Below are 27,188 nucleotides of genomic sequence, written 5' to 3' on the forward strand. Positions count from 1 at the left end.
CTCTGACAGCCCTTTGGCAGCTTAGCTTAGGTCTGCAAAGGAGAAGCAGCCAGGTCTGACCCAGCACAGAGGAACAGAAGCCACATGGCCCTTCTTCAGAAGCCATCAGCTTCATGTGGTTGGTTCCCTCTGGATTTTGTAGTTGTAACAATTTCACAGATTTAAGGAATTAGGTGAGTGGTCAAGTTGGTTCTCTTTCTCCTTTTTATAGGTTTAACTGACCTCTTCTCAATGAGAGCCCACACAGGCCAGCCTGAAGGATGGGTCAGAAGGGTTGGAACCTGCTGCAGTGATGCGATGAGAGCCAAGAACTAAGTCATCATTCCTCCTGGCACATAGGGAAATAATGCTATTATGCTAGATAAGAATATGGGCACAGATCCCAAGAAAAAAACTATGCAGCCAGGCAGGACTAGGCTCCCATCTACTCTAAGTCACAGGATGGGAAAGTATACTAAGTGACAGGTTCAGGAATTCAATACTGAACTGAATACCAAGCTACAAATACCAAACCAATCAAACTACTTGAAAAACAGTACATATTACTAGGCAAAGAGCCTTAAAAAAATCTAGAAGGAAGAACTTCAGTAAAAGTGATAGCACCTCCAAAGTGTTGCTCCTTTTGATGCTGTCAGGTGCTGAGAGGGGTGTGCTTGGCCTAGGGTTGGGGAGTCTACTGCTGGGTCTGGCTGAATGTGGGGAGACATCTAAGGAGCTCAGAGAAGGAAACACAAAGACAAGTTGGAACTGCAGAGGGGATGGAACCAGAGCTGCTGCAGGGCTCACAAGGCTGCTCAACAGCTCATCGCGTTCAGACACATTCTCCTTGGCCAATGGGACTCTCAGGGAAGCACTGAAGGCTGGAAGAAAGATGCAAACCTTTTTCCACTGAGGTATTAGGAGGACGATGATGATGATGGTTTTCTCAAACATCATGATCACGATGTACAGAGCACACTGCCCAACCCAGGCACCACATTGCAGTGGGTCTCCTGCAAATACAATGATAGACACTAAATACACACAAAGCCCCCCCCCCCCCAAGAACACAGAGAAGGATCCAAGCAAAGCCAACTCCCAGTGGGTCTCCTCCCCCATACTCTCTCCTTTGCCCTCTGCTCTCAGTACACCACCTCCTGACTAAAAATCCTACAAAGTACAAGATCCTACATGGGATATTCCAATGTGACTTAATGAAATAGTAATATCTGTTGGAACTGTCACTAGCAAGTATATCCTAGTGCTTGAGATGTAAGAGTCAGAGATTTCCTAATCTGAAGCTAAAACTAGCTCTCTCTTCTTCTGGCTTTCCTGGAGGAGTTTCCAAGGTACTTTTGGTTGGAAGGGTAGATTTGCTGTACGTGGTTGTACATTAATGAATAGCCTGGCATCAGAAGGCATATATTATCATTTTCACCCATTGTTAACTTTTCCAAGTCAGTATTAATCCTAATGTCTGTAACCAACTCACTCTTTTTCTGAATCCTCAAAGAAAGCTAGCAAACACTCAGGCAAATACCCTGTCCCATAGCCTGACCCTTTGGACAGAAATCAGGATACCCTCCCCTCTCAGACTTAAGTCTTGGCTCCCCAGCAGAGGTCCCAAGTAAAAGGTAGTGAGTGGAAAAGAAGATTCAAAGGGAAAAGAGAGAAACCCTCAAGGCAAGATGGAATAGAGAATAGTACACCAATTTGACCCTGACCTTGCTACTTAATCAGGGAGGGAGGAAAGGTAGGAGGAAATTAGAGAAAGAAAAAAGGAAAGGAGGGAGAAAGGAAGGAGGGAAGGATGTAATAAGTGCCTACTTACTAATGTTATTTCAGAGGAACTAGACTGAATAAAGGTCTATTCCCTGAATAAAGTCAATGAATTAGGAAGATCAGCAACTATAAGGAACATCAATCCAGATCCTAGGCTACAAAAAGAGCACAGGAAACAGGCTATTTGTAGTGCAATGGCAGGCACCTGCCCAGCTCTAGGGCACTGGCATTATCATGGCCTAGCACAGTTGGCCTTGTACCTGATTCTTGCTCTCTGGACAGCTCAGTCCCAGAGGCAGGAGCCCTGAAGATATTCAGACAGACTAAGGAAGGTTTCAGCTGAAGAAGTTACAGAAGTGGACCAACTTGCTCCAGGGACCAGGCTCTGAGAGTTGGCTACAACAAGAAAATGACAGCTTGGTCACATGATTCCACTATTTATAAAGCAGACTCTTTGTGGGCATTTGTGCAACAGGCCCCATCCCTGTAGACAGATCTGCCAAGGTTCAGAGCAGAAACACAGTGAATGCCTTTATATAGCTGTAATGGCTAAGAGGCCAGGACCATTCCCTTTTCTGGAAAGCCTAAAAAGATATGTGGTTGATATGTTCAAATTCAGTAATTTTCCATCCTTGAGTTTTTTATCTCCTTTAATAAAAAGGACAATGGGTATTTTGGCCTAAAATATTATAAAATCATAATGCCTGCTAGGGCTTTTCTAAACAGATTTTTGTAATCTTTATGTAATCATTGACCCATTTCAAAAAAAAGTCCATGAAGCTATTAATTAAGGGAGCTTGTTGACAGCCACAAAGAAAGACTCCTGGGACTCAGGCACACAGAACTACAAGGAAAGCTCCCTGAATATCAATGGGTCAGTTTTTAATCAATAGTCAAGTACAAAAATGCATATGATATGAAAAGAAAAAACAAATCACACTTGCTTCAAGTCCCTTCCTCCATTATCTATTTCCAAGTGGCTGACTGTGGTGGAAAGGACTTCCCCAGCTTCATGACAGAATACCCAACAAGATAGCCAAGACAGTCTTTTAGAAAACTTAAGGACACAGACTGTCACAATGGGGCAAAACCTGTAAACCAGAGGGGCAGAGGGAAGACTTTTTGACTGATTCTACTGAAGTTGGTTGAGGGATTGAAAATACTGAACTCTCCATTTTCTTTAGATAACACTGCAGGCTATACCCTTTTACATCCAACCATCATAGATCCAGAAGACAAACCTGGTTTCTTCTCAGTTTTGAGACAGTAAATAAAGGACATAATGCAGTAGAAAGAGTACTGGTCAGAGAGTGAGAAGACCTGAGTTTACATCTCAGTTCCTTACGTGCTGTGTGGCCTTAGGCAGCAAGAGTACACATTTACCATGATGCTGTGAGGCAGGTACAAGGAGATGGAATTTCAGAGAGGTTGTGACTTGATTCAGGTGATACAGAGAACATTTATGTTTTATGGTAGAATTTGATCCCAGATCCTCCTGACTTTAAGTCTAGGGCTCTATCAATACTACATAAGCTCTCATCATTGACAACCTCAGCTTTCTCATCTGTAAAATGACAATTAAAAAATATTTGCCTGGCCTTTGGCTATTGTGAAGATCAAAGGAAGTAATAGCTGAGAAAAGATTTTGCAAACTTTATGAGAAATTACTGTTGTCCTTGATGACAATGTTGGTGATAAAATCCCAATTCAGAGAGTGGGTAAGGAAGACGCTTAGTTAAGCTGAGGTAGGAGCAACCACCTTGCAGAGCCTATGAAGTAGGAGCCAGGATGGAGAGATGCTGGCAGATATTGCTTCAAAGCCCTGCCTGACCAGTTAGTGGTAAGCCAGGACTAAGTTTGTAGTAGTTACTCCTACCCTCAGGGAAAAATGAATGTCCTGGGCCCTGAAATGATGCTACTGGTCAAAGATTTGTGTTTTTTTTTCAGAAGGGTGAATAACCCTGATTAGCCAAACTTACTTCCCTTTCAAACATCATAATGGGGTCAACAACAATGAGTTGCCAATGGCAGAAGTTACTTATTGATTATAAAGCCTGAGACTCTTCCACCTGGAGGGTCCAAATCCAGTCTATCCAACAGAGCCCCTCACAAAGCTGCACTGCCTCAGTCCACTGGGATCTCTCCTCTTATCTTTCACAGTCCCCATGGTAGCCCACATTGACATTTATTGGACACCCTGCCTGGTCCCGTGAATTATCCTTTAACTTCCATATTTCCCTATCTAACCAGATCTAAATCCATCAAAGGCAGTGACATGCTTCATAAACCAACCTACTGACAACTCATATACATACACATATTTTCAAGCCCTGCTGCACAGCCTGTCTCTCATCTCATGCTGCCAGTTGCTCCCTAAGGTGGCATGGCCCAAGAACACATAATCACTATGCACTGGAAGCAGGGATCTTAGCCAGATCTTTCCTCTTGGTCCACAGTTCTTTATAGCACTATTTATAAATATAAACACCCTTCCAGATCTAAAGTCTATAATCACGTTATCTCTATCGTCCAGCCTTCCAGCCCTGGACTGGCATATTACACAAAGCAGGCACTCGATGCTTCCTGATCAACTGGCTGACAGAGCAAGGGGCTTAGCTTGGGTGGGATGCCTGCACTCTATTACCAGAAAAAAATCTATACACTTTGCGCAAGTTTTGGTATATGCTCACCTCTGAGCTAAAACCTCAGTGCTTGGCTTTTTTTTTTTTTAAACAATTGCACCCCTCAGTGGAGAGACCCTGCTTTCTGGAAGAATAGGAGAATAGGCTGGGCTTGGCTGCAGCTACGGTGGAAAAGAGCAGTCAGCCTGTCAGATCAGCCTAGCTGGGATACAATGAACACAGCCAGTGGTGCTTGGAAACCTGCTCTGGGACCCTGAGTATGCACAGGTGAGGAGGCGAGAGCCAGTCTGTGATCAGTGGAGTCCAGAAGAAGAGGCTGCAGCTAGGACAAGACCCTGCAACTACACAGGGCTTGAGAGTTTACAGAGAGCTTTGACTTCCATTGTCTGGCTGGATCCTCAACACTTTCCTGAGGGAAGCCAAACATGAGCATTATTTTACAGAGAAAAACATAAAGCTCAGAAAGATCCTGCTTTATGACTTCCCCACTTTTCCCATCACCCCACACACTGCTGCTCCTTCCCAAGGGCCTTGGCAAGACAAAGGTCCACAGGGCTGCCTTTTCTGATGGATAAAGAAGGTCAAACATCCCTCCCCTCCCCTGTCAGCCCCAATCCCTGCATGTCTCCCCAGTGAGGTGAGACCCAGATGAGATCAGCATCAATGACTAATCAAAGGACCAGTACTGGAATAGCAGAGAAAGCTTCCTCTTGATTCTTTCTAGCACCTAGGGCCCTTGACAAAGTTCTAACCAAGGCGTTTCAAAGGGATCACATTTAATGAACACTCTTTCTCTTGACAGGAGGAAGAACGGATTAAAAAAGAAAAAGGACAAACAGCTAAGTCCAACATTTGCTCTGCTTCTCTGGACTGAGGCAGAACACAAGTTTACTTTACTATGACTCAGACCAGGGTCACAAGAGAAAGTCTATGGGGAGATGGGTCACTGCGGTCATTTTCCCAAATCCTATGCCTTTTTTAAAAGCAAACTTACTCCCCCCCCACCCCCACCAAGGACATAAAAAGATTGGTAAATAGGCCATCAGAGTCCAACTTCTTTACATAAGAGAAAATCAATGCCAAACAGGAAGAAGCCACTTGGGACAGGGGAGGGTTGGGGGTGGGGAGTCAGAGGTTCATTCTTGGTGCAGAAGGGGCAAGCTCATCATAATAATCAAGGACACCTTGACTTTCCTAACTGGATACTTTCCAGGATTCTCAATCCTACTTGGAAAGGAACAGGAAAGATATGAGAAAGAATGTTAACAACTAGACGAGAGTCAAGATTCAAAAGAATCTCAATAGGATAAAACACTAGAAAACCCAATCTATTAAAATGAAATATAAAAAGTATAAACTGAAAACATTTTGGGAGTGAGGTGATTAGTTAACAGTTTCTGTCTAAAAATGATATGGGAATTTTAGTGAATTTCAAGCTCAATGAGGGCCAGATTGGGCAGTCAAGTAAACTAATCCAGGCTTCAAGATGGAACTTCTCCACACCTGCCCACTGTCCCTCCCCATTTCTACCTATCTGAACCCGTAGCTCCTTCCAGGCTTGGCTCGCTTCAAGAGTTTTTCCTGAGGTCCCCAGTAGTTAGTGCACCCTGCCCACCCCATTCACTTTATCTATAGCCTAAATCTAATTCTCAGTGAACATACTTTGTGCCACTCCCCTTCTCCAAGGAGAGTGGGACTGAGCTCTTAGGGGCCAGGGATGACCTCCTTTTGGCATCTTTGACCCTAGTGCCCAGCTAACTAACGGCTTTAACTAAAGACTGAGGTTCTAATACTTCTGTCCTCAGTTTAGTTCTAGACACATATTAGGAAGGACACAGATAAGCAGGTGAGCAACCAGAAGATAGTAACCAGGATGGGAGAAGCCCTGAGTTCATGTAAATGAAGATTAAGTGAAGGAATTTAGACTGGTGATATTTTGCCTGAGGAAGAGAAAAATGAAGCTTGATATAAGGAAAAATTCCAAACAATTTGTTTATTCAGGGACTAGGCCTGGATCGCCTTAGAAATGGTGGGTCCCATTGGAGGCTTTCACAAAGCTCAGGTGAGCACTCACCAGCGATATTGCAGACTGTTGTGTTGGGGACAGGTAGCCTAGAGACTCCTGAAGTCCTTTCCACTATGACATTCTGTTACCTATGGTAATCTGTTCAAGCCTACTGCAAAGGGGGCTAGCCTATCTCTTCAGTAGTAGAAGGTTCTTAAGAAAAATGTGGAAACTGTCTGAATATCCTAAGCTGCCAAGAATGCACATACTCAAGATTGGTTTGCATAAGGTAACAAACCCAAAATTTTCCTCATCCTCATTTCTATCATGTCAATTCTCTTAGTGCTTTAGGCTGGGAGACCATCAGTGGCTCTGTGGCCTATCCCAGGATAGGTGTGTGAAGAATTTACCTGGAGATCTTCTAGAGTAGGAGATGAGGAAACAGCAAAAGGAAGAATGTGTAAACTATAGCCTACTTCCTCAGCAACCCCATAGATTAGAAGAAAAACATATTTAGGTGTGTAATGCAAATAAATCTCATGCCTGCATGAGATTCAAGCTCCAGTTCCATATTCATTCTGATCATCAAACAGGAAGAAGTCTGTATGAGTGATGTAACTGAAGAACTAAATGAAAAAAAAAAAGGATTCTTACACTCAAGCAATTGATATCTGCAGGATTGTAGTCGCAAATAAATTTCTTTATTAATGCAGTTAAGGAAGAATTGAGAGGCTACTTGATATAGCAGAATGAAGACTAGACAAGGAGGCTGGTAAGCAGCCATCCTATTTCTTGATCTACTCTTTATTAACTGTGTTGTTCTGATAAAATGAGTGTATCACTAGCCTAAATGCAAAGGGCTAGACTCCCTTTTGCAGATCTGAGTCCACATCTGCCTTTCTCATAACGGGAAGCCTTCTTCAAGGGGAACAGCAGAACAGTATTTCTGTTTACAAACATTTCAAGTAGATGACTCATGAAGCAGCAAGTAATGGGACTTAGAAAGTACATTTTCTCAGCTCACCGAACTGGTGACATGTGATTCCAGCTTCCAGAAATACACAAAGAACTCTGGGCTGAGACTAATGGATCAGCTCTTTTAAAATAAAAATGGACAAATGTCCTCTGGAGGGAAATGCCACTGCCTCTTGAATCTCTCCATGGCCAGAGCAGGCCTGGGCTCTGGGCCAGAGCCAAAGTCTGTCAGAAGAGTCTGCTGAGGAATGGGCAAAGAGAACCTAGAAATCTTTCTGCATACTTCCCTTCTTAGCTAATGCACTTCCTCCAGCAAACATTTAATTAGTTCCTTATCCAGAAGATAAGGAGAGCTTTCCTGTCATGTAAACAGAAGGAAAGGGTCTATTTTCTCCTAGGCCTGGCAGGAAAAGCTTGTTAGCTTGTGCCAGCTAAGGGAAGCAGGGAAGCCTTACAATGAGGAACTTCTGGTTCTACTCTTGTATAAATTTGCTCCTTATGACCCACTTGCTCAGTTCTACTCTTGTATAAATTTGCTCCTTATGACCCACTTGCTCAGTACTAACAAAACTTTGTACATCTGCCTCGATCGGCTTTCATGGTCTTTGATTGTCTCTATGGCACTTTGTATCTCTCCAATGACCCTTCTCATACTCTACCTAATATAATTATAATCAACATTCACTCAAATATTAAGTATTTACTATGAGCAAAGCAATGTACTAGCTACTAGGCAAGATACAAACTTCGGGTAAGCCACGGTCTCTACCTTCAGTGAATTTACCAATTAGAGGAAAGGAGACAAAGAGACTTTTCTCTTCCAAACTTCCCTATTACTGTCGAGGGCAGCCCATTCACCCCTCAGTGCACTGGAAAGGTGGAAAATAGTGTCTAGAAAAATCAGAATCATGGAAAGCACCACAGAAGGGATAACATCTGAAGTGGGCTTTACAGAGATAATATCATAGGCAAATAGGTAGAGAGGAAGACGTTTAGGTGATAAGATGCAGTGGAGAAGGGAAGGCTGCAGTGATGGCTGGCCGAAAGAACCCTAAATGTTAGGGAACTGGAACTTTTAAGTAGGCAAAAAGAAATCATGGAAGATTTGGGGGCAGAAAAATAGCATCTATAGATGAATGATTATTCCAGTGGCAGAGGGGAAGAGGGTGCAGTCAAGAAGGCTCACTGGGAAAACTACTGCTCCAGTCTAGGTCAGGAACACATGACCTAGGTCAGGAACAGTCCTGTGTTCCTGTGCTCCAAGGGCAGCATCAATGGGAAGAGGAAGGAGGGATAAGTATAAGGATAACATTCAATCAACAAGTCTGAGCTGTTTACTTGTGGGACTGAAAAGATGAGTAGAAGATAACCAAAATTTTTAATACAACAAGTAAATGGTAGTGTCACAGACAAGGAAGTTGAAAGAAAAAAGAGGTTTAGCAGAAACATTAACATCTTGCTTTTAGATATGTTGAATGTGAGGTATAAGAGGACATCCTGATGTAGACATTCTGGAGACAGTCAGAGATATAGGTATGACATTCAGAAGATGACAGGATGAAGCTGGAGAAAAGATCTGGAAGTCTAATAGTAGACACATCTGATATTAAAAACCAGAGCAGAAAATGAGATTACCAAAGTGTAGAAAAAGCATTCTGAAGAACATTCACATAAAGGAATAACATTTATATAGAGAAAGAAAATAGGAAAACAGAAAAGACTGAGAAATAAAGAAGAAATAAGAAGAGTGGGTATCTCTGAAACCAAATGTATCTAAAAGAAAGTCTCTGTAGAAAATAAAAGGGTGCAGGCCACAAAAAGAACACAAGACTGGGTGACTGGGTGACTGGGAGGAGGCAACAAGTGGTCTCCAGGAGAACAGTTGCAGTTCAGTGGTATAGTCAAACGTCAAATCACAAGGTACTGAGAAATCAAGGAGTGAGGAAGGAAATAAAAGGTGTAAATACCATTTTCCAGGAAATTAGCAGCAAAGGGAAGGACAAGAGATGGGACAGTACGGTCCTCAAATATGTTCATTTCTCCCCCAACCTCAAAAAATTCTTCCTTGATCCATCACCCATTCCTGCAAGCTGTCATCTCAGACAGCTTTTCTCTCTTTTAGGGCTAAACACTTTCACAAGGTTGTCTATAAATGAAGCCTCCTTTTCCTTCTACTCATTCTCAACTCTGCAGTCTGGCTTTTGATCTCTGGATTTTACCCTTTCCAAAGTTACTAACAATCTCTTAATTGCCAAATCTAATGGCCTTTTCTCAGTTTTCTTTTTTCCTGATCTCTGCAACCTCTGACATTTTCAATGCCTCTCTTCCCCTTGTCACTCTCTTTTCCTTATTTCCTATCCTCTTCTAGTTTCCTCTGCTCTATTATAACTTTCCTCTGTCTAGGCATTCCTCTTCGGTTTCCTTTGTTGGATCTTCATCTAGGCCAAGCCAATTACTATGATAACTCCAAAAGCTTATCCTAGGCCCTCTTTTCTTCTCTTGCCATACCATTTCACTTGGAGATCTCATCAGCTTCCATTGTATTTAACTATTTGTCTAAGCCTAACTTCCATTCTCCTATCTCCAATACACTGCTAGCTGCCTATTAGACATCTTAAGCTCTCATTATCTTCCCTCCCCCGCCCCATTCTCATCTTTTCCAAACTTCCCTATTACTGTTGAGGGCAGCCCTTTCAGCCTCCAGTCACCAGGGCTCACAGTCCAAGTATCAGTTGATACTCCTCACTCTCTCTGACCCTTCACAACCAGGCAGTTGCCTTATCCTGCCATTTCTACTTTGAAGACATTTCATTTCTTTCTTTTTAGGTTTTTGCAAGGCAAATAGGGTTAAGTGGTTTGCCCAAGACCACACAGCTAGGTAATTATTGTCTGAGGTCACATTTGAACTCAGGTCCTCCTGACTCCAGGGCCGGTGCTCTATCCACCTAGCTGCCTGGGACATTTCATTTCTGTCAGCCTCGTGCAGGTTCTCTTCACCCCACATAGAGACACTGGCAAAAGTCATCTCCTTGGTCTCCCAGGCTCCAGCCCATCCTCCGCTCAGCAGTTGAACAATCTTCCCAAAAGCCTAAGTGTGGTAATGTCACAGTCTCATTCCTCCAATTCAATGAACTCTGTGTGTGGGTTCTCTTTCACCTCCAAGATCAAATATGAGCTTCTGTTTGGCTTTTAAACCCTGCCTCTTCCTATCTATTCCACCTCCATTCTATAGTGACTGTGAGCTCCTTGCCACTCCTCACCCACCACACTGCACAACCTGAACTGTCAACTGTCTCCCAGACCCAGGACCTTTTTCCTTCTCCTCTCCCTCTCCTAGCTTTCCTCAATTCTCAGCTAAAGTCCCCCCTTCTGCAAGAAGTCTCTCCTGTTCCATCTCCATGCTCATTGTCCTCTGTCGATTATCTCCAATCTACCCTGGGTAGAATCTGTTGGTCCTGGGTAGACAGCTGCTTGCATATGGTCGTCCCCATTAGACTAGGAGTTTTGGGGGAGCAGGGCCTGGTTTCTGCACTAATGCTTGGTACTCAAGAGATACTAGTCAGAAAGGGCAGAAGTGTCAAGGGAAAGGGTTTTTTAAGGAAAAGGAAGAACTGAGAATGTTTGCAGATAGATGATTCCAGAAAGCAGATTGAAAACCTATGGGTGGAATATTACTCTGGCTGTCCTCACCTAGACTGCCCTCCTTTTCCCCTCTACTCTCACAATCTCTCAGTTCCTTCAGGGTCACTTCCTGCAGGAGACCTTTTCTCCTTCTTCCAGACACGGGGCTTCCCCCCCATGAATTTAGGTATATCTTTTTTTTCTACAAAGGCAAGAAGATTTGGGTTCTAGCTCTATTTCTGACATATATTTATGTGGGATCCTGGACAAGCTATCTCACCTCTGAGAACCCCTAACCAGCTGTCTAAGATTCTAAGTTGCTTAGAGAAAGTTGATGACTTGCATTAGAACAATTAAGATTTCCACCCATACCCAGTGAAATCAGAGGTCTAGAACCTACAGCCTCCCTCCTTAAAAATAAAACCTAGAGGGGCAACTAGGTGGTGCAGTGGTTAGAGCACCGACTCTGGAGTAAAGAGAACCTGAATTCAAATCCAGTCTCAGATACTTAATACCTATTTAGCAGAGTTACCTTGGCAAATCACTTAACCCCACTGTTGCCCCCTTCCCCCCAAAATAAAACCTGTAAGTCTCCCTCCTTAAATTTGTGTATATCCTTTTATGTGTGCATGGTACTTTGCTTGACAAAAACATACTCTGCCTGAGGGTAGTGTTTGTTTCAGTTTTGTTCTCATATCCCTAGTAACTCTGTCAGGGCTGCCAGAGACTAAGTGCCTAATAAATGCCTGCCAATAAGTGATCGCTCTACATAAGGAAAAACTTCTAAGCAATCAGAGGTGACCAAAAGGCAGTGCTACTGCATGAGGTTCTTCCTCTGGATGAAACCGGTTCCCACCGACACCGGTGGGATGTCACAGAGAAGATTCTGACGTAGGTATGAACTGAACTAGATGGCCTTTAAGATCCCTTCTTACCCTGAGATTCTATGGATTTGAGGGAACTCACACTAGAGACTATTATTCAGTATGGGAGAGAGGATATAGCTGGGAACAAGAAAGAAGAATAGTTGTTACAGGAAGTATCTTTCTTTTATAATAATGGCAGCATAAAAGAACCAGTAAACAACATGGAAAACCCAACAGGGTTTATCCGAGGCACCTTCCCACTAGACACCTATAATCCAATGATCCTAATGGCAGTCATAGCCAAAGACAGAACAAAGTAAATCCAACTAGGGCAAGTCCCCAATTTGACCCTGGCCTCCTTATAACACTGCTCTAAATGAAGTGACCAACCCCACATCATCCTTACAGACAGAATTCTGTCATGAACTGATGTCACCTAAATCTGACATAAATTTGGGCATAGAAAACAACCTAAACCATGGAGAAAACAGTGGAATGAGGATAATTCCAAACCTGCTTCCAATTAAGTGACTAAAACTATGGAAAAGTCGCTTTTCTCTGTTCTTTCATTAGGTCCAAGTCCCTCCCTGAGTCATGAGGATTCTGTGGTCATCTGACTATGTTCTTTACTAATGTACAGAGAGCAGTTTGTGGCCCACACTCCTCAAAACCTGCCATCCAAATGGCTACCAATATACCACAAAAACTACATTTGCTTGGAGGTAGAAGAATTAAGCCAGGTGTTTTCTATATCATATGCTAAGCTATACCAATCAGCTTTTAATTTCTTCTCTGAGATGCAATTTGGCCTTGCTAATCCACAAAGGTCTATGAATTGAACTCATTCAAGTCAATCTCCCTGTCTCAGTACAGTAGCAGAATGTGTGTGCGCGCGCATCTTTTTTACCATATTCTCCAAATCGAAGGGACTCCCATTGTTGCCACTCCACCAGAATGCTGACGGCTCGCACCCCTGCGTAGATCAGCAGCATCCCCAGGGTGGCATCGAGGAGGAAGTTGATAAGATACCTAAAGGAAAAGGTGTGGGTAGGCATGGTGAGGAAAAGCAGAAGCTTCAGCTTCCCTAGTCTCAGGCAATGTGACCCACATTTACAGGGACATCATGCTTCCAGAAAGCGTATATTGTGAAGACCAGTTTAAATAGACCACCTTGAAGAAAGACAGATGGTTAAAGGGCCTCTGTAGGCAGCTAAGATTGGGGTGTATATTTGTAAGAAGTCATATAATTTTCATAAGGTACTCTAAATGGACCCACTTCAAAAGATAACTTGGCAGTATTCCCCAAAGACTCCCCAATAAGAACACGAAGAGGTGATTTTAAAAGGAGTCTTCAATTTCTATAAGCAATCACCTACATCCCTTTCTTTTAAATATGTTTATGTTAGTGAACTGAGGTTTTGGTTTGTGGGTCAATCATCAAGTACAATTAATATCTGATGGATTGAACAGGATTGGGAGCAAAAGTCAAGGAAAGATAAAAAATAATTTATAAAGCTGAATCTGAATGATTGTACCCAACCAAGAGATGTTTCAACAGAAATTTAAAACTACCTAGAAATGAGGACAGAATGAGGAAAAAGGATTTGATTTACAAATATTATTTCACTTGACACATTTGTCATTTATCCTTTATTCTAAGAGGACCATGACATCAGGAAGGTGATGTCATGACATTCAAGTGAACTGGATTTGAGTGAGGGCTGCTGTGCTAAGTCACCAGCCCCACTTTCTCCTCAGGAGTCATCTGGGTCCAGTGGTCAGACATGGATCAGGATGACTGTAGATAGCCCTAGATGTAAGTGGGGAACCTTGGCCTTTTTAAGCTAAGGTCTTTAACAGGTCTCAGTTTGCCTAAGGTAACACCCATTAGTTAATTAAGACTAGGTAAAAACGAATGGCCTCTTTTACCAAATCAAAAAAAAAATCAATTTGGGAAAGGAAAATCCTCAGGACAAGAAAGATACTAGCTAAAAAGGAGAAAGTGAAAAAAAAGTAACCTTTGTACACATATTTATTGAACAATGTCTGCATACAAGGTACTGGACTAGCTTTTCAGCAAAATGAGGATAGAAATCACACAAAGCAAAGTCTGTCTGTAACCCTATCCTAATGTGTAGGAGGAGAATATCATGGTAAAGATAAGTCTCACATCCTCAATTTAATCTTTTTCAATCTGTTTCCATTGCACAGTCCATGAATCCTGCTTTAGTCCTGAAACCTCAAGAAAACAATTTCCTTGCCACTCCCTTTTGCCTCAAGAGGTCAACCCTGAGGCCCTGTCTGCAAGAGAGGCCACAAGAGGAGGCAGAGCTCCACCTGCTGGAAACACTTTCATGAAGCCGAGGGAGCCTCTCCAAGATCTTTGGGCATTTCTATGGACAATCAGAAGTATTTACATCATAGCAGAGTGGAAAAGAACTGGGATTCAAGAGATGCATGGTCTACTAGTTCTGACATTAACTTTACTTATGACTCTACACCTAGGACTTCATTCACAGGGTAATAATTTTTAGGATGGAATAGACTGACAGACCTGCCTAAACTCTTCATTTTGAAGACAAGGAAACTGAGGTTCAGAGAAGGTCAGTGAATGGAAGGACTTCGGGGCGTCAAGAACTGGTTTCTGGCCTGCCTGCAACCCCCACCAATTATATGTCCAGGTAATGCTCTCAAGATAAACTATATAGAAGTGGCTGAGAGGCATCAGTGGGGGTAGAATCTACCTATGGAATTCCCCAGGCCAATATAAACACAGGTCTGGGCTCCTGTCCCTGTCAACAGAAAAGTCTCATTTAGTTCAATTCTGCCTTTTTAAGCACTTAATGACAATGCAAAGCACCAATTGATTTCTATAGGCCTAAGAGATCAATTCCTGTAATTCTAAGACTAGAAACAGCCCTGAAAATCCTGCACACCTAATGGGGTGCAGCCACACCTGCTACTGAGTAGCTGAGGCTCTAGACAAGATCAAGGAGAAGAAGCAGACTCCGATTGGACTAGCAGCCTCTGTAAAGCTCCCTGGGCCATCCTGCCAGGCGCTTAAGAAATAGGGAACTAGATGACTTTCCTGCCCAACGTTAAGGTCTGTCCTTGGACAGAGTGGCGGACTCGCCATACTGTTCACATAGCTCCAACACAAGCAGAAGATAATAAAGAACACAATCAATAAACAAACTCTCATTCAATGCCCCCTGTGTTGGGCACTCTACTTAGCATATGGAAAGACAAGGGCAAAGAATGAACTTCAGGGGAAGCAACAGGGGTATGTGTGTGTGTATGTGTGTGTATACACTTACATACATACATGATGCATGCACAGACACATAAGTATAATCGGAGTTGGGAAGCTCAAGAAGGATTTAAGAGGTGGCAGGTGACCTGAGCTTCCAAGGATGTTGAAGGATTCTGAGACAGAAGAGAATATGAGGGTGGGGGTGGGGACCAATTGCTTTGCCCAACTTCTTGTTTTTCCCCTGAAGCATCACAAGAGGTCACTCTTGGATCACAAATGAAAAGAAAACAGCAGTTTGTTTTCATTATCATAACCTAAAATCACAGAATATCAAATCTAAATAGATCCTGAGAGATCCTCTAGACTATACTGTTTATTTTACAGATGAGGAAACTGGGTGGCAAGAAGGGGAATGACTGGTCCAAGGTCATGAAGCTAATGGCAGGGCCAAGAGCAGAACTCAGTTTTTTTTCTTAATGTTTCTCAGAGCAAGGAGTCATGAAACATATCAAGTTATCCTTTTTTTATGAACATTGCATCATTTATTAAAAGGCATTAATAATAATTTGCAAACTTTACTACAAGGGTTCAGTCGAAGTTTTGTTTAAACTGAAGGATTCTACCACCGTGGAAAGTTTGAAAACCTCTGTATCACATGACACCACCTGCCTCATAAGTTTGAAAGCTAGCAGTCACCCCATCCTAAACTTCAGCTTTAGAATGTATTTTTTCCTCCACAGGATTTCAGGGCTGGGAGGGGCCCACTACCTGATATAATAATCTCTCTAGCCAATGGTCATACAAACTCTACCTGCAGACCTCCAGTGACAGAGAAGTCTACCTCTTATTTGAGCTGGCTTCAGAAGTTTCTCACACCTAATTGCTGATGTCTCCTAAAACAACAATGGTACTTGACATTTCTACTACATTTAAACATGTTTTAAGTATTTATACATTTGTTCTCTTGCATTTCCTAGAATATTCCTGTGAAGCAGGAAGGACAGGGTTAAGACTTACTGCCCCACTTTAAAGCTAAAGAAACCGAGGCCCAGAGATAGCAAGGGACTTTTCTCCAAAATCACAGAGAATCCAAGTTTCTTGATTCTTCAGCTAGGGCTTCTTCCATAATGTATATGGGACTTCTGGCCATCTCAGCATTACAGAACAATCATGTACTCTTGGTTTCTTTTAACTAAGATCTACCTAAAACATCTGAGGATTCGATCGTTTTGTTTGCTTTAAACTAAATCAATAAGCTCTTAGAATACATGAAGTGAGAATTCACCACTTACCAATTTGCCATTGATGTCCTATCTCAAGACAGGTAACAGTGCTTCTAAAAGGCATTCCCCTCTCTCCAGACTGCTTATCACCCAAACTATCCCAGTAAGGTTGGCAACCATTCTAAAGCCCCACAGGGAATAGCAAGGAACTTGATAACAATAACAAAAACAACTAACAGTTATGCAGCACGCTAAAGCTTTCAAAGAGCTTTACAAATATTAGCTCCTTGGATCTTAACAGCATCTATTTCACAATAATCCTGTTGAAACAAGTGCCATTATTAACCCTATTTTACAGAAGAGACTAGGTCCAAGGTCACTTAGGCAAAAATAATCAGGATTAGAATTCAAGTCTTCCAGATTCCAATCCACTTTGCCATCTACAGGTAAAGCAGTCTGAAAATCTTAAAATGATGCATGAATGATGAGCAGCTTCCTATCTTAGTTCTATCTATAGAGAAATGGGACTTCAGAGGGAAAGAAATTATCCAGCAGGAGGGAATGGTCTATTAACAAGTCAAAAGCTTCAGAGAGAAGAAGAATTAGACCAGTGGATTTGATGACTGTAGTTCAGTTGTATTCCACACTCAGTGACTCTGGAGGATATCAGACCAAAACCATGATGATTTTTGGCAAAGATATTGGAGTAGTTTGCCACTTCTTTGTCCTGTGACTTGCCCAAGTGTCTGAGGTCCAATTTGAACTTCAAGTCTTACTGATTCCAGGCCTAGCTCTTAAGCCACCTGCCACCCAAGTTGTCTCTTAGAATTTAAATGACCAGGTCACTGCATTTATTTGAGAGAACAATTTCAGCAAAATGGGAGGGATATTAAGCAGACTAAAATGAGCTAAAAAAATAGGAGTGAAAAAGTGGGAACACTGGTATAAACAACTTTTTCAAAAAACTTGATAGCAAAGAAGAGAAGCATAGTGGATAAAGCACTGGCCCTGGAGTCAGGAGTACCTGGGTTCAAATCCGGTCTCAAACACTTAATAATTACCTAGCTGAGTGGCCTTAGGCAAGCCACTTAACCCCATTTGCCTTACAAAAACCTTTAAAAAAAAAAAAAAGAGAAGCATCCTGGGTTAGGCCTTCATTACCTCTTTTTAGATGGTGACAATCTCTTCCTAATTGGTCTTCTAGCTTTTTTCTTCCCTAACCTGTCCTCCACACAGCTTTCAAAATTATCTTTTTCAAATTCTATTCTAAATTTCCAGTTTCTTATTATCATTAGGATGAAAAAAAATACAAGCTCCTCAGTTTGGCATTCAAAGCCCCAAACATTCTGGCCTCAGTTTACTTTTCTAAATTTATCTCTCCCTTCTGCCTTTCACTGTCTAAATGCCAACCAAACTGGCCTCCTAGTCTTGGCTTTAATTTGTCATTCCACTCCCTGGCTCAGGGCTCTCCCCAAGCTTCAATTTATCTACTTACTCTCTGTACTAAGTCTGGGTGAAATGTAAACTCCTTTGAGCAAGGGCTGTCTTTGGTCTACACATTTCTTGTCCCCAGCTCAACAGGTGTTTAATTGGTGCTGTTATTAAGGGAATGGAAAGAGTAAGGATGGCTGATTGTTAGGGCAGGACTACATTCCCAGCTCCTGGAAATTGTATAAAGACTGAATTTCAATTGCATTTGCTACAGTTGGAGAAGTAGCTGGTCACTTGTTTGAAGAACAAGTGCTCCAATGAACTCCAAGCTCCTCATTAAATGACAAAGGAACAGGACAAGTTGCACCAGAGTCCAAGATAGTATAATTAAGTACCTATTGGCATCAGTTTTGTGATAGCACTTAAAAACCTCCACCTTGAACTTCACATTGTCTGTGGTAGAAAGGAAGTAGCCACCAAGTGAGGATCTCCTACCTCCCCCACAGCTACTCTAATCCAAGCCCCCAAATCTCTCATCCAGACTACTGCCATTACCATTTCTGCAAGCCATAAATTGGACTCTCACAATTCTCTTTTGAACTGCTGCGAAACTATTTGGTGGCTCTGAGCTTTCCTCATTCCCCAGAGTCCTTTTCTTCATCAAGCATCGGATCATCATCCTTAGTTTTACAAGAAGCCAGATGCCAGAATTTGGATGCTCTGGGGGTTTGTATCTTTTTTGCCTCCTCCCACAATAGATGATTCATAGCTCCTTGATTCAGATCTTGGGCTTAGTGGAGTGCTGTATGGCGTGCATGCGCATTCACAGATAGACACACACACACACACACACACACTCACCCTCAAAAAGTCTGATCCTGTCTACCTTGCTCCTTCTCTTCATTAGTTCTCTGACCCAGCAATGGCAGGTCAGAGCTCTACATCACAGGGGCTATGGGGCAGTGGCTCCCGCAGGCTCTTACCCCTGAAGGGCTGCCCACTTTCAAAGTTAAGAGTGGGGCTTTCATGACACAAAGGAACAAAGTTTGAGGCCTGGAATAGCTGTTGTCGAAGTGTTTGTTGCTAGAGCAGCCTTGTTGCCGGTGGTGTGGGGGGGTGGGGAAGTGTTAAATGACCTCAGCACCACAAGCATCAGGTCTTGCTTTGTTTTGTATCCTTCCAAATCTAGAACATGGAGATAGCTGAAATTGCTTTTTCTACTGCCTACAATATCTACTTTTGAGAGTGTGGGGATCATCGAAAATGTCTAGCCCTTTCCTTGTTGCTCATGTGACTTGAAAGTCTGCCACAGCCTAATTTATCTTCTGGTCTCTCTCCTCTCCAGTCCATCATTTACAGTCACAAACCAATGTTCTTAAAATGCAGGTCTAATAACCATATCATTCTTTGCACTAGAAGTTTCAGGGTCTGGCCTTACCTCTTATCCCCCATACATTTATCATTTCCTTTTTACCACATCCCATCTCCCATGTCAAGGCCTTTACTTCCACTCTATTCCTCACACATAGAATACTCTTTCATCTCACCTCTACCTCCTGGAAGGTCAAGTTCCCTTCAAAGCTCAACTCAAGGACCAGTGCTTTTAACTGACCTTTTCTGATTCCTGCAGTTGGTGAGGCTCCTATATAGACCCTCATTGCATCCCATTCCTCCAAGTCAATCACTGCTTTGTTTTTGCACATATCTTGTATTCACTTGTCTATAAATATGTTATTCACCCACTAGAATCTAAGCTCCTTCAGAGCAGCAATTCACTTTTGAATTTGGATTCCTACTACCTAGCATATAGGAAATGGTTATCTCAATGCATATTAATTGATTTAACAGGAAAGATATATATAAGAGATGAGAATTAAACCAAAATGAGTGAAAAGCTCTCCAAACTGAAGGAGATATAAGAGAAAGAACAGAGACCCATCATTTGGCAAAAAGAAGCCCAAATTCTTGTATTTCTTGGGAATGGAATAGAATAAGGTCAAAATTGTGGGTGAAGGAAATTTAGGCAAAGCTATGTCAAATACAGGATACTTACAGTGAACAAGGGTCCTCTTCAGTAAGGTCTGATAAGTAGACATTTGCAAAGTGGATGAATAACATTCCTATGGCTTGTTTGGAGGTATCAAGAAACCTATACAGAAAAAGAGAGTATTCAAAAAGAATGATTGAAAGGTATGGCATGCTTTCATCTCCCCAAATCAAGCACAGCATCAGGCAATCATTGGATATAAGGAATTCTGAAAGCTGCAAAGGGTCTATAAGCCCACACCAGAAAGGCCCTACTACTCCCCTTTCATCTTTCACTAGGACAGTCAAAGACAATTTATGGTCAGTATTTTGCCAGTTTCAGACACCATCAATATGACATTTGACAAGCCTATCAATCACTGAAATTAAAAACATTTTTCCTCTTCCTTCTGATTCATTCACAATTTAAAAAATACTATCTACTTGATTCATACTGAAGTACAAGAAATATCATTTTAAAGATTCACCACCCCAGACTTGTTGGTAAGATGCAAGATTGAATTTTGCACCTCACCATTACACCCTCCACCCTCCACAAGCTGGAACAATCTGAGCTGCCATCATTTAAGCAATGAATGAATGACAGTAGAACAACAGAGCTTGCCAGACTTCTGTACTGGGTTTGAAGGCAATGCTGCTCTGTGTTTGATACAAGTGTGACTGAAAGGCAAAGTAAAGTATCTCAGCTTTTTTCTCATAGATAACAAATTCCCCAAGACAGGTCACAGAACTGTGGCTATAGGCTGACTCTGTTGGTGTTCTAGATTGCCCCTTTCCCTCCCAAGCTTGTGAGCCCTCCGCCCCTCTGCAGTGGTTTACAATGGCCTCCAGCTGTGTCACATTTTAGAATAACAAAGGAGATGAAGGAGAAGCTAAAATTCAAGACTAGAATTTAAACACATGTGAGACAAAGGTCCTTGGAGTACCCAAAGTCTTAGCTGCTATCGGGTCTCTTTCAGGTCCTGAGAGGTGATTGTTAGTAACAAAAATGCCCAGGACCATTAGAATATAAGATATTCTAACAGAGTTCATAAGCAATAGTAATGATTTCTACAACAGTGAAGTACATGGTGCTAATTCTCTAAAGAAGTTGATGAAGGGATGTCTTGCTGTGATTCTATTGGAGAATTTTTATTGGTCACAGGGCAGACACCCAAAGAAGTGGTTTCAAAGGTCATCTCCAGAAGAAATTGCCTCTTTTCTTTTAAGTGGTTCTGTGCAGCTTACTTTCAAGAAGCACTACCACGGTACCTCCAAGAGGAAAAGTTGCAGCATTATTGGCCAGTCTCTGATTTAAGTAGCAATGAAGAATAAAAGAACCAATGGCCAAAGGGAAGCATTAATATAAATTTGGAATGACAGATTTGATCTCTAAATTAGGTCTATTACATATTCAAGTTCAGACATCATAAATGAATTCTAACTCATTAGCCTATCAAACTCTGAGAAGTCATCAAAAGAAGAGCCTGCAGGAGGAGATTGATGAATTTGTATTATCTTTTGTCTTCAAAAACTGGAAAACAGAGAAATGATGTAATAAGAAAAGAGATTGTCTTTTTTAAAAATGCCAGGAGAAAAATGACTCTTATCTTTCATATCCCCCTTGATGTCTGAGTCTATAAAAGTATTCCAAATATTTTTATGTTCCATGTTAGTGATGACTCTTCTTTTTTTTACAAAATGGGCAGTTCACATACATAAAAGCATTCTAAAACCATTAATACTTAAAACTTACCATATCCTCCATGGACGCCTTTCATGCTTTGGTTCTCTGAATCGTTTGACTGAAAGAAAAGTAAAGACAGTCATTGTGGATTCCTCAAGAAACAAGATAAAGACGGATGATTAGCACACTAAGTGTATTCACAAGACTGAATTAAAGTCTTTATACTGAGCACATGGCAAGATAAGAAATAGCTAATGAAAAGTACATATGCTCTGTATGTCTACTCTAACGAATCCATATTTTAAGAATGGGCAATTTTGAGGCAGAGCCAAGATAGTAGCAGGAATGGACTGTTAGCTCCACTCCACAAACTTCTCCAACAGATCTAAAAAATTTACAGAACCTAAAATCCTAACAGAGAAATACAAAAAAAAAAATCAATGAGTCATTTGTCTAGGCCAGTTCAGTACTGGGAGATGGACAGGACTGGCCAAAAGCACACTTCCTTTGGAGCACTCCAGTGTCCAGGGAAAGGCTATGCCACAGGGCAAGGAAAAGGTCCCAGTACTCTGACAGTAGTCTGGAAATGCTCCAAAATGCCACAGGGAAAGCTATCTATTGGTAGATTTGTCCCCCCACCACCCAGTTCCAGGTCACAGTTTGAAGTCGATCTGAGAAGGAGTACCTGAATAGGGGAGTGGAATTCTCAAGTGAGGAGGACCTGGGTGGTTCACTGAGAAATGAGGAGGCTTAGAAGCCAGCACTACAGCAGTACGGCTACCAAAGAGGTGCAAGGCAGGGTCTCATTTAAAGATCCAGGCTACCTGCAGAGGAATAATCAAAGCAGGAACCCTAGACTACAGGGGAGTCTACAATTTTGTCACTCTGAACCAAGAAAGTTTTCCAGTTAGTTGACATGGGTACAATCCAGAAGCAGTCCACTACTGACCAGGCCTAAGTTCAGGCCAGGGAATTTGCAGAGCTCAAGCAAGGGAAGGCAACAGGAGGACTTTGCCCTGGGTTGGATCACCCTGGGAACACTGAAAGATGCTTAAAAAAACCCAACTTGTCCCTCAGATCCTGTACTAATACAATATCAATACCGTCAAAAAAAGCAAAAACAGAACCAGTTCAGACATGCCTCTAGTAGTGAAGTGGAGCCCAACCCTAATAACATAATGTAGTCAGAAACTAGGCTGGAAGGGAAAAAAGACTCCACCAAAAGGGCTATTATGGTGATTGGAATTATCAAGCTATAAAATAAAGAATAAAGCATAGCTTGGGCACAAATCTAACCAAGATTCCTGAAAGAAATGAGCAAGAGTTGAAAAAAAGTTTTAAAATGTTTTTACAAACATAATGTGAATGTAAAATGTAGAAAAGAAATGAGAGCTATGGAAGAATGGGAAAGGGAATTAACAGCTTTGACACAAGCTTGTCCAAGCAACAAACTCTCTCAGAATTAGAATGAACAAAATAGAAGCTAATGGCTCCATGAGGAAATAAGAAATGTTAAAAATAAAGTCAAAAGGCTGGGAGGAAAACAGAAGAAAATGTAAACTATCTCATAACAAAAAAGCAAGTGACATAGAAAACAAATCAATGAGAAAAAAAAATCAAGAATTATTGGACTATCTGAATTCCCTAGCCAAAAAAAGGGGCTAGAAATCAAATATTTCAAGAGCTCTCAAAAGAAAAATGCTCAGATTTCTTAGAACCAAAGGGCAAAGTAGCCAATAGTCACTTCTTGAAACTCCCCATCCTTTAGATCAAAAGAAACTCCCAGGAATATCATAACCAAAATCTAGGTCAAAGAAAAAAAATACTCAAGGAACCACAGTCAGAATTCGCCGTGATTTATCACTATAAAGTGAAGAATTTGAAATGCAATATTTATGAAAATAAAGAATATAGACCTACAAAGAATACAGAACTCCAATAAAAAATGAATTTATAAAAAAAGAAAAAATAAATTCAAAAAAATTTAACAAAAATAATGAGCCATTCTGCAATGTAGTAGTATCCCCTCAGGTCATTACAAATTGCAATCCACCACTCAGATGGTACTTAAGAGTTACTGCAGTTAACAAATTAATCATCCTTTGGCCCACCTTATAATAAGTCTCTCTAAAGTTACTGAGATTGATCCTGAGGCAATAGATATTATAGTCTGTAGCTGAGCCCAAACCTGAAGACCTAGAACTTGCACTGAGATCATGTAATTCTGAGAACGATGTCACCTTTTCAGGACAAAGTATAAGCTCTTCAACTGAAGAACTTTGCATAATATGAAAAACTCCTCTCTCCTTTTTCCATAAGGTAATATAATAAAAAGCAGGTAATATAATAAAAGCTGAATAAAACCCAAGCAATTGGGGCTAGTAGAATCAATAATAAGAGCTCCCATTTATATATTGTTTTAAGGTTTATATTTTCCTTACAACAACCTTGTAAAATAGGTGATATAAATAATTTTATCCCTATTTTACAGAGGAAGAAACATTCAGAGAATCTAAGTAACTTGCCCAGGGGCAAAAAGCCACCAAGTGTTGAAGCTTGGCTTAAATCCAGTACTTCTAACTCTGAGCCTAACACTATATTATACCACGCAGAAGACCAACTTCTAATTTCTGAATGTCTTCTAAAGGCAAATATCTCTGTATTAACCCAGAAGAGGTGGCAGAAACATAAAACTCAACAGCAAAAAATCTAAACTCAACTCATAAGAAGTCATCTATGGGTCCTTCGGGTCATAGGAAGTCAGAGCAATAGGTCTTTACTGTGGCAGATCAAACTACAGAAAAGAAAATAGGATTTTGTTGGTGGTGGTTTCAACTTTGTACTCGCTTAGTCAGCCAATAGGCAAAATATTTCTTCATTAGCTGCCAACAATGGAAGTATCATGCATGGTAAGAATCCTTCTTCCCCACCTAAAAATAAAGTAGTGAGAAAAACAGATCAGCACAAGTCTATGGAAAATGTATGTTCCTATCTGTTACAATTAAGAAATACAACTTCTGGTAGATTTATGAGCTGCTAATGATGGTGCAGAAGGAGAAGAGGAACATGAATGGGAGAAAGCAGCATCCAGAGTCAATTAATGCTAACTACTGCTCAACAAAGAACTAACCTACTAGACTGTCACAACTTTTTGATGAGAAAATAAGGGAAAAAGCAAAATTCTACAATGGACTCTAACTTGCCAGTGAGTTAATAAGAGTAGATACTGGGCTAAGAACCAGGGATATAAAGACCAGAACACACATTCTTCCATATAAAAGCTCACATTCTAAAGGTGGAGACAACATGCAAAAATTATGCTCATACAAGCTATACATATTGTAGAAGGAAGTTAAATTAGGAGGGAAGATACTGGGATAATGAGAGGTTCCCTGTAGAAGTGGGATTTGAGTCTTGAAGCAAGTAGGTAAGCCATCAAGGGAGGAGACAGCCAAAGAAGAGACAAAAAGTACAGAGATGGAGTTTCATGTTCCAGAAACAGAAGAAAAGCCAATGTCATTGAATTTAGAGTTCATAGAGAGAAATAAAGTAAGACTTGAAGTGGCAGGATGGGACCAGGGTGTGAAAGGCTTTAAAAACTAAAGAGAGTATTTAATAAATTTGATTCCAGGGCTAATAGGGAGACACTTGGAATTTATTGAGGAGAGTGACATAGGTGCTTTAGGAAGATGAATTTGGCAGCTGAGTGGAAGAGGATGGTCTGGAAACAGGAAGGCCTATTTCAATACATCAGGTGAGAGAAGATGAGGGCCTCCACTAGTGTAGTGGCCAGGTGAGAAAGGGAGGGAAGATATAGATGAAATATATGTAAATGAGAAATGTTGTAAACATAGAAATTACAAGACTAGACAACAGAAAGGATAAATGGGGCAATAATCACAAAAGTGGGGGTATAGAGAATACTAACTGGATTGCATAACTGGATGATTAGAAGGATGGTAACAATAATGGAGAAGTCAAAAAAGAGAAAGGAGGAAAAGATAATGAGTTTAGTTTTGGACATGTTCAGGATATTTACAGGACATTCGGTATGAAACTATCAATAAAACAGAGGTCAGCGCTGGATAAATGGATCTCAGAATCATTTACAAAGAGATGATAATTAAATCCATGCGAGTTAATTAAATGATCAAGCAAGGTAACATAAAGTAAGACAGAAAGGCCAAGGGCAGATCCTGGTGGGGAATACCCATGATTAGTGATCATAAGTAAGAAGATCCAGCAAAGGAGGCTGAGAAGGAGCAGTCAGACAGGTAGGAGAACTGGAGAGAACAGTGTCACTAAACCCTGGAAAGTAGAGAGAATCCAGAAGAGAGTGATCAAAAGAGTCAAAGATTACAGAGAAGTCAAGAAAGTGAGAAGAGAGGAAGCAGAAGCACAGTTTCTAGACAGTATTTTCAAGCTAGTGGAGTTGGTTGGATTGACTGAAGGTTTTTTAAGGACAAGGGAATCATGAGTTTATTTGTAGGCAGCCAGGAAGTAGCCAGTGGACTGGATGAGACTGAAAATTAGTGAGAAAGTAGGGAGAGAAAGAGATGTTCTGTTGAAGAAGGTAGGATGGAACAGGATCAAGGCAAGAAAAGAGTCACCTCTTCATATGAGAAAGGATCAGGTTCCCATAGCAAGTAAGGGAGAAAGGATCTGAATCTAGGTTTTTCTAAGATTTCTTATGAATGATACCTGCAAAGAGTCAATGGGAGGAAACTAACCTTTCAAAAAATTTTCAAATATAGAAAGGGATCTATCTCTTATTTGAGGTAGTATCTCAGTCTCTGAGATCTTGTCCAATTTTTATGACTAGATGATCACTCTAACAAATCTAAATTGTTCTGACATTTGCAGAGCAAAGGTCATTCTCTTTTGCAGAGGAAAAAGCAAAATCAGAACAGGATAGCTCTGTCAGTTAACATTGGTCTAGTCACTTTTAGACCCCCCCACACACACACATTTTTTGAAAACCCTTTTTATTGGCCTTAACTTCCCTCACTGATCTAATCTGGAACTTCAGCATTCCTGACATTATTTCTAGAACTGTGCCATGTTCTTACATTTATCCTCTTTTATCTAGCCTTGCTTAGCTCTTTAATTCATTTTTAAAATTCAGGTTGGAAAATCCACATTGGAGCATGTCTCTTCAGAAAAACTGTCCAGTGTGGAAATGCATCTAACTTAACAGAGAAACAGGTAGGGATAAAAAGAGGTAGCGTTAAAAGGGAAAAGGGAGGGAATAATCATAAACAAAACAAATTTAGCCATTTTGGAAGGAAGATTAAAAAAGGAGAGAAACAAACAAAAGAACTAGAATCTAAGGGGGTGAAGTGCCAATCAATTTAGGAATGATTGATGTTATATATCATCAAATTGTGTTATGTATGTATGATAGAATACTATTGTGCTCTAACAAATAACAAGACAATTGCAGATTCCTGGGTACTATGAACTATATAGCAGAGTGAAATGAATAGTTGATACTACATCAGCATCACTGTAAAGATCAGCAAAGATTGAGAGTTCTGAACAATGCATCTCTTCAGAGGGCCTCTGCTAAAGCATGTTATAGAAATGATGCACTCAGACATATACGTTTGGATATGGTTACACTGTGTGTAGATTGGTTTTTCTTTACTAAGTTTATTTCTAAAAAGAGGGGTTTTTTTCCTCTTCTTAATCAGTAGAAG

The 27,188-nt window shown here is 41.1% G+C and overlaps 1 protein-coding gene across 1 annotated transcript in view; it reads right to left on the reverse strand.

The window, feature by feature from the left end:
- The window catches only part of LOC141496087 (store-operated calcium entry regulator STIMATE-like), a 72,255-nt gene that overhangs the window by 14,970 nt on the left and 30,097 nt on the right, over window positions 1–27,188 (reverse strand). Inside the window, exons 2-5 of the mRNA XM_074198213.1 lie at window positions 21,559–21,607; window positions 19,831–19,926; window positions 12,778–12,899; window positions 880–992 (exon numbers count right to left, since the gene is read on the reverse strand). Coding sequence (XP_074054314.1) covers window positions 880–992; window positions 12,778–12,899; window positions 19,831–19,926; window positions 21,559–21,607 — 380 coding nt within the window. The remainder of the gene's footprint in view (window positions 1–879; window positions 993–12,777; window positions 12,900–19,830; window positions 19,927–21,558; window positions 21,608–27,188) is intronic.

Source organism: Macrotis lagotis, chromosome 8 (genome assembly GCF_037893015.1).
Source record: "Macrotis lagotis isolate mMagLag1 chromosome 8, bilby.v1.9.chrom.fasta, whole genome shotgun sequence".
NCBI classification, from domain to species: Eukaryota; Metazoa; Chordata; class Mammalia; order Peramelemorphia; family Peramelidae; genus Macrotis; species Macrotis lagotis.